Source organism: Xiphophorus couchianus, chromosome 7, assembly GCF_001444195.1.
Source record: "Xiphophorus couchianus chromosome 7, X_couchianus-1.0, whole genome shotgun sequence".
NCBI lineage: Eukaryota > Metazoa > Chordata > Actinopteri > Cyprinodontiformes > Poeciliidae > Xiphophorus > Xiphophorus couchianus.
The window spans coordinates 28545198-28557310 of record NC_040234.1 but is presented as its reverse complement, the minus strand read 5'-3'; the positions used below and the strand labels follow the sequence as shown (position 1 = coordinate 28557310).

The 12113-nt window shown below is 39.9% G+C and overlaps 1 protein-coding gene across 1 annotated transcript; it reads right to left on the bottom strand.

Annotated features, from left to right (window-relative positions):
• Positions 1-6523: 6523 nt before the first annotated feature.
• txn2 (thioredoxin 2) lies at positions 6524-12113 on the bottom strand. The gene is made up of 4 exons (XM_028023598.1): positions 11963-12113; positions 8907-9172; positions 6878-7001; positions 6524-6793 (listed from the first exon to the last, which is right to left on the bottom strand). Exons 2-4 carry the CDS (start codon positions 9170-9172, stop codon positions 6677-6679), a joined length of 507 nt encoding a protein of 168 aa, XP_027879399.1. The 5' UTR covers positions 11963-12113; the 3' UTR covers positions 6524-6676.

Here is a 12113-nt window from a genome sequence, read left to right as displayed (position 1 = left end):
GTGGTCTATTGTTTTTGGCGGAAGAAGTGAGGGACTTATGAACCTTTGGTAGCTGTCGTCATCGCCGCAGTCAGTCAGTCAGTCAGTCACCCCTCTTTCCTCCGTCTTGAGAGTGGATGAGTGTCGGATGGATTCCTGAGCGTCAGGGTTGAGGCCTTCACTCGGGTCATGTCAGAATACGCTCTGATTGGGTGAATGATTCACAAAGAAAAAAAAAAACAAGTGACTGCACGCAGAAGTCCAGACATCTGAAAGCGACGCAGGAATGTCTTTTATCTCTCAGTAGTTTTGTAAATGTGGGCCAGCAGCTTCAGTCGCACCTGCTTATGTAATGCCGGTGGAATTTCCCCCCCATTGCTTTGTCTTTGGACGCAGCTGTGCCTGAATACCTCCCCGGTTTTTTTTATTCTAGTTTTGTTTTTGCGATGATCTAATCTACGCAGTCAGCGGCTCATGATCCCGTCTACTGCGGGCTCGGTAATGACATGGCTGGATTGGGCTGGGAATTTTTTTTTTTCTTCTGCCTAGAACGTCGTGAGAGGAAAACTGATGATGAAATTGTGACTGGTTTGCTGCCACGGCCGTCCACTGCGGCCTCACATGACCTCTCTTCTACCACGGCGTGTTAGGGACACTGTCGATGGAGAAAGAAAGAGAGCAAATTTTCGCAAAAAAAGAAAAGCTGTTTGTTTTTGTTCTTTTTTGGTTAATCTCAAGGATTTTCTAGAGTTTCTGAGTTTGAAGAGTCGAAAATGTGCTAGAAAAAGTTCCGAAACGTTTGAGTTTCAAAAGTCGGAACATTTTCAACTTTTGTCGCTCAGAAAATCTCCAAGAGCCGAAAATGTTCGACTTTTAAAACTCAGACGTTTCCGATTTTTTTCCCCCCTAGAAAATATCAGATTAATGTCCAAATGTATTTTTGCTGGGAAGAATCCCTGTCCCAGTTTTGCGTCACTTCCTGTTTCTAATGTCTTACTGGGCGTGGTCGAAAATCATTCAGGACCTTGATATGATGAAAACCTCGACACACTAAGCAATGGAAGATCAGTCACATCAGAAAAGTCTGACTGAGGAATCGGTCCAACAACTGATGGAGAGAAACGTAGGTGTTAATAAGGAGTTAGTTTTGTGAGAGTCAGGGCGCTGAATGGGGAAAGGCAAATTAGACGATAATAATGGTTGCAGCTACATGACTGAAACAATTAATCGTGATTAATTGGTTACTGAAATAATCGTGAACCAATATAGTAATGGATTAACCGTTAACTAGAGTGTGCAGACTCAAAAAGGCAATTTGGTCAGAGCAGTAACAAAATATACACATTTAGCATTTAAGATAAACACCTTTGTCTGTAAATAAGTGTAAGCCAAAACTCAAGTGGCATAGTTTTAAATTTTAGTTCAGATTCACTAAAGGAATGCCACATTATTGCATTTTAAGCAATAACATGACTTTTGTTTAAAAAAGGAATTTAATGATGTATTTGCACATTTTGCTATGAAAAAGATTTAAGTGCTTAAATAAAAAAAAAACCTGTGGAATGTGCCTTTTTTTTATCCCATTAATAATCAACAGATTAATCGTTTATTAAAATAATTGTTAGTTGAAACAAGCCTTTCCCATCATTCTTTCACGACAATCATATGTATTCCCATGAACTCTGACCTTCTGTGTCGGAGAGAAGCAGCACATCCCCGCAGAATGATGCTGCCACCACCATGTCACGTGTCAACCTAATCTAACCTTAAAAGAAACCTGCCCACAACTTTCTCCCTGGTAATTTGTTGCAATCGACTTGAAGGGTTTTAGAGTAAAAAGGGGGTGAAACACCAACACATGCCACACTTTTCAGATTTTTATCAGCTGAATGCCTCGTTTACTTTTCCTTTCGCTTCTATAGCTGTGCGCTACTTTGGGAAAATGGGACAAAATGGGGAAAAAGCATAAATACATTAGCAAGGCGGCGGGCAAATTCTCAGCAAAACATTTAGTTTCTGTTCTCATTGGCTGAAAGTCGCTCTCCAAAACTCCTGTGTCGTCCCGTTATTACCAGGTTAATTATTCACAGTATGCGCAGATAAAACACCAATGTATCTTTTTTTTATCATCCGCAGCCATGGCAACTTTTAAACAAAGCAAAAATCAAACCCATTTGCTCTGGAGAAAGAAATAGACACTTAGTTTCACCCTGAGGTCAGAGGGTGAAACTAAAAACGAAAGGCTGAACAGAAGCAGGCCATTTTTGTTGTTGTTGCTGTAGCTCTTAGACCGTGTAAAATAAATAAATCAAAATTAAAAAATATATATATATTCAGTTCCATTTAGGAGTGGGGACCTATAGAGGAGTGAGTAAGAGGCCAGTGCTGCTGGAGGGATGACATAAAAACAGTAATTTAGAGGCATGATATTTAGTTAAGTGGAGGGTGGCGCGTGGGCGTTTCAGGAACGGCGATGAGAGCTTTTATGGCGGCCGGAGCAGCAACAACAACAAAAAACATGTTCAGACACACAGATAACAGAGCGGAGGCAGACTACCTCAGCAATCTGATTGCTGGAGAGTTCCTGAGAAAGGTTTGCTAATGAGAAGCGTCACACTACCAAACGAGGAGGCGATCTGTGACTTAATAAACAGTTGTGCATTTTGAATTTCTATATTTCTGCAGAAAAAAAAGCACAATAGAAATGTGACAACTCAATGGGTTCAAAGAAGGACATTTTTAGTAATAAATAAAACATTACAGTTTAAAAATGTGGACTAATTGGTGTGTAAAAGACAACCAGATTTTTAATACACCGCGTAAGAAAGATGATTCAGTTTAGTCTAGTTTCTAGTGCAAACAGCTTAGAAAGAGAGAAGGGGGGGAAATTGTAAATCACTCAATTTTGAGGAAAAGTTGTTATTAAATCAACCTGTTCCGCGCTTGTGTTAACAAATTCCTGCACAAATCAAATTCTACAAATGACTCTGTGGTTGAAACGTGGAAGCACGCCATTGTTTTTAACGAGCCGCTGTAGCTGGCTGACTGACAGGAAACAGGCCCACAAAACAAGACGCAGGCCTCGGGAAGGTGCATCAGCACGAGGTGTGGCAAAAAGCGCGTTCTGAAGTGATATGGTACGAAATGAAAACAACGCAAGATGAGACGAGCAGAAACGAGTAAACTGTAAGAAATCAGCTGAAGAAATGTGATCCAGAAAGTAATCCAGCTATGATTTCTGTGCTGCGAAAAGCACAAAATCCCACTAAGTACTTTTGGTTTACTTTTTAGTGCAAATATCTTAGTAAACTTGAAATATGACAAAACTAGTCGCTTTTCAGCAAGATATAGGAGCTTGTTTTAAGTAACTAATTCCTTTATATTGCTGAAAAAGCGCTGGTTCCACTGGCAGATTATTTCACTTGAAAAGTTACTTGTAAGTTAGTACACTTGAAATAAGATAATACTAGCATATTCACACTAGAAACTAGTCCAAAAATACTTGGCAAGATTGTGTGTTTTTGCAGTGTAAAGAAAATAACCCAAGGCTCCAGCAGGCTGAAGACAAGCAGACGTAGATCGTAGATGATTGGATGAAAGCAAGACGCAACGATGAGCGGCGGCGACGGAACATAACGATGTAAACCGGCACATTTTCACAGCGACTGGACGCTGTCAGGCAAAATACATCCAATATGGATTTAGCAATTACAAAGTAGCTTTTTAGGATGAATAAAGAATAAGTGGTCGGCAACGTGGCCGGCCAACAGTCTGGATTGTAAAACTCTTGAAAGTCGAGGTGAAAACAGAAAAGGTTTCCAGCCTATATAGTTGACCTGTCAACAACTGTTTTGTTAGCGGCCAGAAAGCTCACAATCGTCACTAAAACTACTCGACACTGACAAAAATCAATAATAAATTTAAAGAATTGCTGAAAATTAACCAATGAAAAGCAGGCATTGCTTTTGAATTCTGGTCAAACAAAATCCTTTAAAAAGAATACAAAAAAAACAACTAACTAACTAATGAAACTGGCATGAACAAAGGTACCACAATGCACTTTTTCTCAATTTGACATAAAAAAAAGATGTTTAAGGGCTTTTGAGGTATATAAAGTAAAAATTGTCTTTTTTTTTTTTTTGGCAGTGCCTTTTGTAGAAAGGCACCTAAAATCCCCACTTCCACCCACCCGTAAAGACCCCCTGACAGATTAAACAGACCTCAGAGAGGTTGGGTACAGTTCTACCTGGAGCCAAGCAAGCTGGGGCCCCATATTTTTACAAGGAGGAATGAATGCAGAAAGGATTTGTAGGAGGAAAAAAAAAAAATCTACTGCACAGGAGCTGGAAAAGTGGGAAGACTCTTCCACTGCTCAGAATAAGCATTTAGAGGTTATAAAACCTGCTGAAAGGTAGAGCGGAGGAGACGAGGGGGTGTAGTGAGTAATAAATCTGCACGAAGCTGCTTGAGTTTTAAAATAGTCTTAAACAAAAAAAAAAAGCAGCTATTAAAACTCCTTCTTTATGCTCTACTATAAATGCTGGGGAGCCAAAGCATTTCTTATCTGGTTTCAGCAGAGATAAGATGATTGGGATCATCACTGTGAAACGTCTCTCTGCGACAAAGGACTTGAAACTCTGACTCTGTAGGGACTGAATACTTTCCCTCTGCAACGCTTTTCACAATGTCATTTGCAATTAAATTCAGCCGTCATTTACACTACTTTGTGTTGGTCTAGTGGCGACCTCAAGAAGGGGGCCAGTGGGGATCGTGGCCCCCTCTTAAAAAAATTATGTTTATGTCATAGATGGGCACAGAGTCATTTTCTTCAGTGAAGATGTAACTGTATAACACAATAAAGTAATTTAAAAATAGGGATAATTATTAGTGCTCTCAATCAGTGATAACATTTTATCAAATTAATCACTATGCCTAATATTGTAAGCTTGTAATATAAATATGCACACAGTTGTGGTTCTTGGAGGAATGGTGTCCCCTCCTTCTGCCACTCTCCAGCCAATAAAAATGCAAGCAATTATCCAATTCTTTTTTTTGCTTTTGTTTTTGCAGCAGCAGCAGAAAGCAGGTGATGTATTCTCCCATAGCTCAACAGCAGCTAAGGGAAAGTTACTCCACTGTGCATGCATAAAAGTCGCAGCAAATGTGTTCAGGGGACAACTGACAGATGAGATGTAATTCATTTTCTAGTTCCTGGTTGCCCCACCCCTTTCTGATGCCGCCCTGGGCAACTGCACATATCTAAAACCGCCACTGTATGCAGGTTTTCAAAATGAAAATGTTTTATTGTCTCAAACTAAATATGTCTGAAGAATTTCAGTTTTCCAAGTTTTTTTTTTTTAAAGGAATTAATTTAGCGTAGCTTTAAATATTAATATAACAATTAGGTGGTTTATCTGCATATGTAATATTACCGTGTTAAAATTTTCAGATTAATCACATGCGTTAACATCGACAGCCCTAATAATTATATAATTTTTTTCTTTTGTTGCGCTGGCCTGAAATTTTGTCTGGTCTGGCAACCACTGGTTCTGCCACGTCAAATCACAATAAAATATCCTGTTTATGGTGTGGAACAAATGGGAAAACGTTCAGGGTCATGAACACTTTGGGCTCTGGAGTAGGGAGAAGATATCATTTATTCACGCTGCTATAGGCATAATAAATCCACCTTCTTCAAATATAGAACATCTTGACTCCTTTATTACTTCACTTGGTCATGTGTTTGTACATAGAGTCCATTTTAGTAATAAACTAAAACTAAGCTCATATTTGCAATTCCTGCTTGCCTTTAGGTTCACAGTCAGGACACAGAAGTACACCCACACACACACTCTTTCTCACACACACATCCATCTTCTCTTCTCGCATTATGAGGCATAACGGCGTAAAATGACCAATGGTGTACCTGGAAGATGTTAGAGAAACACCACCCTCTTGTGGACAAAAACAGGAATTACAGGTAATAATGTCACGTATTCATTATCTTCTTACAATCAAAACTCCTCCACCGCTAAAACTATAAACGTTCGTACCTCGTGTGAATATGAACGAGTTCTTCTACAGACATCTTTTCCAACAGTGACAGAACAGCTGGGCATTTCTATTAGAATAGATTCATGGAGCCATCACATTTTTCAGAGACTGCACAACAAAATGAGCTAAAACGTTGAAAAGCCACGACGGAGAATTAGAGCCATGCTAAATTAGTAAAAATATAAAATTATGACAATAGAGTTGTAACATTAAGAGAATAAAGTCATAGTATTATGAGAATAAAGTCACTAAATTACAAGAATAGTCGTAATATTTTGACTTTATTCTCATATTAGGATTACTACGAAAATGACTATGTTACAACTTTATTTTTGCTTTATTCTTGAAATATGACTTTATTCTCTTGTAATTGTATGACTATTCTCATATTTTAATTTTTTTCCCCTTAGTATGGACCTAATACTCCGTCATAAAATGCAAACACCCATCACTGGACCAAGAAAAGAAAATGAAAAACCAGAGAAAAAGATTGAAGCAACAATCCGAAGCAGATTGTCTAGAGATGAGTGTGAGCGTTAAAGAGTTGGCCAAGTGGGACTGCGGTACCGCCTGCCAGACATGCCATAATCTTAGGTAACAGCACCATAATGGTGGTGTACAGCTCGGTGGGGGGACTGCCGGTTTATTGTCCAATGACTTTGCAGACAAATGAGTCCAGCTGATCATCATCTTTGATCCCCACAAAGCGGTCGACGATGTCTCCTCCCCTCATGGCGATGACCGTAGGAACAGCAGACACCTGGACAGGGACAGAGACACCTCAAGCTGAGTCAACCCTTGAGTCTCTCAAGCAGCAATGCGTTTGGTTTAACAGAGTACTCACCCCGTACTCAATAGCCAAGTCTGTGTGATCGTCGATGTCAACTTTTGCCATGGCAACGCGGCCTTTCTGTTTTGCAACGGCCTTCTCCAACCTCGGCCCGAGGATCTTACAGGGACCACACCACCTAAAAACAACCACTGTGAGTACCTGCGTTTCCATTACAAATGTGCACAAGACTTTGTCGATATTCCACTTTGTTCGTGCAATGAGTCATTAAAAAAAACATGCCGCAACGTCCCCCTCCTACATCTTCCTGTCGTTCTCTTCGTCATTTCCGCCACTAGTGGCATCTGGTTGTTGATCACAAGACTCGTGTGATCCTAAAAAGGTGTTTCAATGGCAGTTTTGTGAAATACACCAATTTCAATACAGCCATAAACCACCTAATTCTGGCACAAAAACCTTTTTCAATTTTGGCATGTTTCCATCAAGCAAATTTATTTCCGTAATTCTAATTTACACAGTTGAATGTCAGTGGAAACTGAGCTAGCGAATTTGCTTAAAGACTCCAGTACGGATAATGATGTACGACACTGATCATCTCAGAACCAAGAACTCAAGTAGTTTCTGCCGTCATCAAGCAAAGTGTTGTGAAAAGTAGAAGGGAGCAACTCCTGCCTTTTCGTGTTGGGTCAGGACACTATTTTATGGTCCGGTGTATTCAAGAGAGTGTTTCCACTGCCAGTTGGACTCGTACTGGACAGATGGGGTTCAACCGACCTTGTTCTACACTTCGTTTTGTGCAAAGGGTCTCGACCCTCTGCTATTGAGAAACAATTGCTTGTTAGAGGCGTGGACTCTGTTGAAGTTTTAAACGATTAGATCCGACTTTACCCAATAGCGAACGTTTGGCTGTGACGTTGTAATGTGTGAAAGAAGTTTATGAAGTTTAGTGGAAATTACGTGCGCTGTAAACAATCGCCCCGCACTGCAAAGAGAGAACTTTAATTGTTCCGAGATTTGAAGGTGTAGCCAACACGTACTGCATGGCTTTGTTCACTTCCTCTAATGTCTTTGCCAAACTACAACCCTAGGCAGACCACAACTGAAAAACGCTGCAGAAACTCGACATCACTGTTCTCAGCATCTCCAGTTCGCTGATTGGCCTGGATGAAATTCATTCGGAGAAATCCAGCTTAATGGGACAAATCCCAGATGGAGCACTGAAGGGAAACGAGGATGTAGCAAAATTGTGTAGGAAGGCAAATGTCAGGCAAAGTTTAACCCAAACGCCCAACCACACATTGGCAAATTAGTGCTGTGGAGAATGTTTTCAAGAGCTCTGAAGCCAATGTCCGAGGAGGTCAGTGAATTTTGTGGTTGTCACTGAACATTTTCAACAGGAGAGTATTGAAAATAATTGACTTGCGTTGTCTTTATAGATGCTCTGTTGAACAAAGGGAATTCAGACACAAACATTTGTGAAAAAAGGAAAAGGACTTCGCCCCTCGAGGGGATTTCCTTAAGCTTAAAATGTGTCTGGAATAATTGCTATGGGAACCAGGAGCCTTTCCATTTCATAAATTTAGCACAACCTCAAAACGTGACACGTAAAAATGATCCATGAAACAGTCCTGGGCCCTTACAACGAAGGATAAAACAGAGATGGATTGCTCTAAAGTTCCTGTTAGAAATTAAAGATACGACTCATAGTTGTAACCGTCTCTCCCTGAAAAGATCCCTCGTCATGAGAAATCTTCAAAGTGCAAAATATTGGATCTCTACATTTATCTACTCTGAACACTTGTGTAGTTTATTACAAGGCTTGCTAAAATGACTAATAACAGAATGTTAGATAAATTCATGCTTTTAGAACACAACTGCAATGTAGATGAAATTAATTTACGAATTTATTTTGTGTCGTTTCCGTTCTTCTCCTTGCCTATTCGGTGGTCAGCTCACACTTAGCCAGAGTCAGCGGATTTACAGTTTGCTACTCGGCTTCCTAATGCGACCTAAGCTCGATTTGCACAGGTTTAGTTCAGTCTGACCTCTTTAAGGAAACCTGGACAGGTGATGCAGCACTCACTGTGCGTGAAAGTCGACTAACACGGGCAGGTCGCTGTTGATGACCCTCTCTGTGAAGTCCTCGTTGTCCTGAACGTTGAAGGAGACCGCCCGGCGGACGGCGTGAGAAACAGCGAGCGATCGAGACGGGGCGAGGAAGGACGCTCGCCTTGAGACAGGATGAAGGGAGGTGGAAAACGAAGACGAGGCGACGGCGCACGACGGGAGGCAGCGGACGTCTGTCACGGAGAGCGTCCAGATTCTGCGTGCTAGGAACCGGTGTGCCATCTAAAACAGAAAAAGCAGAGGATGCGTGTTTATTATTAATAAAGGACAGAATCAGCTGCGGTTGCCGAGTCAACGCTGTACGAGTCCTGCAAGTGCTGGATTGGCCTCCAGCTTTGTGTAATTTATGTGTGACGAACAAATAAGGTTCAACAAGAATTCCCCAAAAGAGTTAGTCTGTATGAAGAGCAAAAGGTGCCAAATTACAATAAATTAATACCTTAATAATGCATCAAAAAAAAAAAATTAAATTGGGGGAAAAAAATACAGAAATAACTTATTAAACATTGAATTAATTATGCGTTGTTTTCAGTTTAAAAACGCCATATAATTATTTAATGATTTGATAAATCATTTTATCCTCTTGTGCCGAAGCACATTATGAATTAACTTAATTTGTTAACTTCACTAATCAAACTCAGTGGGCGGGATTATGGCAGCTTCTATGACGCCTCTATTCACCTAGTTTGAAATATCTCTAAGGAGGGCATGAGAAAGCGTTAGCCAGTGCTAGCTAGTGGGCAGAGCTCAGAATTTTGGCTGAAGTCTATGGCAGCTTCTTCCACAGAAAGCTCTCTTGTGAACTTATTAAAGATATTTCAGACCAAACTACAGATATAGAGTCTGGAGTTGGTCACTCAGAATTAGTAGTAAATAAATTACAACAATTTACTGACGTTATTTACACAGTTCCAATAAAAATATTGACCCAAATTCATAGCAAACTGTCTTGAGGTGCTGTCTGAAGCAGCCAATCAGATGCCAGGGTCTTGCTCCAGTCCCGCCCACTGAGTTTGATGGGTGAAGTTGACGGTTTAAATGAATTCATAATGTACTTCTGCGCAGTAACATGAAATAACTTGAATCATGAAATAATTAATAATCCCGTTTTCAAATTAAAATCAATACATTTTATTGAGGCACATATAATTCTATCTATATTTAATAAAATATTCTTGTATTTTCAGTTTTAAAAAAAAAACCCAACTATTGTAATTTGGCATTCTTCACTCTCCGTATGTCTGCGGTGGCAGATGAAGAGATTAAAGCTTAGGAAAGACATACATAGCAAACATAGCGACATGTTTTATCCGATTTCACAGAAAAGATTACGAAGCTATCTGAACTCATTAATAAAAGAAATCAGCAAAAATGGTGGATTTTTTGTTTAATTGTACATAAAGTTGTGAAAACACTGTTTTCCACATGCAGAGCATATTCTAAGTATTGCTTTGGTTTATTTGGCTTTCATTTTAAAAAAGGCTGCAGAGTTATGTAGTCCAAATCAAGAAGTTCCTCTTTACGTTTTCCTTAGTTGGGTAGACATGGCTACGTTACTGGTACGGAGGTACCTTGAGGTCCTAAAATGTTACTATTGCAGAACCAACCTGATTTCTGTCACACAGTTTAAAGGTACTTCAACTGAGATACATGAGAAGCTGATACTGTGAATAAAGTTATGCGCCTTCCCAAACTTTAGCTGACACTGCTGATGAACTGGTTTAAAGAGGGTTAATGCACTTTTCTACAAATTAAAAAAATTCAATTGTAAATATTTCCAAGAGTTATGGTCTCAATTAAAGAAACACTCTCCAAATGTAATTAATGCAAACTGTTTACAAACTAGAATTAGCAAGTTAGCAGCAGATTGTAGGCTCTACCGGAGCAGATAGCTCTACCAATGAATCAACTAGTAGCTATTTATTAATAGCTTATTAGTTAGTGTGTAAACTATAAAACCATTTTAGTTTTTGCTTTGGTAAGCTTCAATGATCAACGCATGATTTAAATCTTTTTTGGGGCTGGGAGTTTACCACATTAATATTGATTAATCAAATCCATAGATTTTTACAAGCAATTTAACAATTACTGTATTCACATTTTATGTATTTATTTTTTATTACATACAGAAGTCCCAAGCCTGTGACAGACTGGCAACCTGTCCAGGGTGTACCCCTCCTCTTGCCCGGAACGTTAGCTGGAGATAGGCACCAGCACCCATCCCGACCCCACTAGGGAGTCTGGAAAAGACTCAGCAAAGCTAATCAAGGCTAATAAAAAAAAAAGCATCTCTTAATAGATTTCCACTGCTATTTTTTTAGGTAGTAAAATTGCATGACCTGAACATTTGTGTGTAACGGGTAATGTCAGAAACCAAATCCGTACTTTCATTTGTTCATTTGTTTTTGGCACATTTAGTACCCCATACAATAAAACGGGAAAGTGAAGATTTGTGTCCTCAACTGTCCAACTGATTGACCGCAAACAATAATAAATCCTACACACTTCAAATTTTAAGCATCGTTTACGAAAACAATACTGACAAAACAGGTAACACATGACGGATTTCTATATGTTTAAAGAGATTTATTTCTAAAACAAAAAGTAGAAATCTTGATAAGTGTGTTTAAATTAATTGCCACGGTTTGTTTTCTTCACTCACAGCCATGTCGATATATTATAAAAAAATAAGCTAAACCACCCCGTACGTTTAATATCTGAACAACCTCCTCTTTCCTCAGTAATAGCAAATCCTTTCACAGGAACTTTGTCCGAGTTTCTGCTTTTGTTCTCGTTATAAATCTACCGGCTGCTCTCTCCTCCATTAATCCACGTTACGTGTGACTTTGCCCTTCGTCCTCCTCACCACACCGGCTGAACGTCTCCTCTCGTTCAGCCGGAAACAAGATACAGTCCCCTCGAAAACAAACACTTAAGACAGTCCTGTCCAAAATGTCCCACGGAGCAGTCCCGAACAGAAAGGACACTTCACGCCTTCACAGGCAGCCTTACCTTGCTGTTTGGTAGCCGCTGAGCCTGGCCTCGCGGACCAATGAAGTGCTTCCGTTCTGGTGCCGCAGATGAAAAAGGGGCAGCGGAGCTTTTTTACTCCTCTTTCGCGGCCTCTGCTCCGTGAGCAGCGCCATCGTCTGGACAAGTTGAG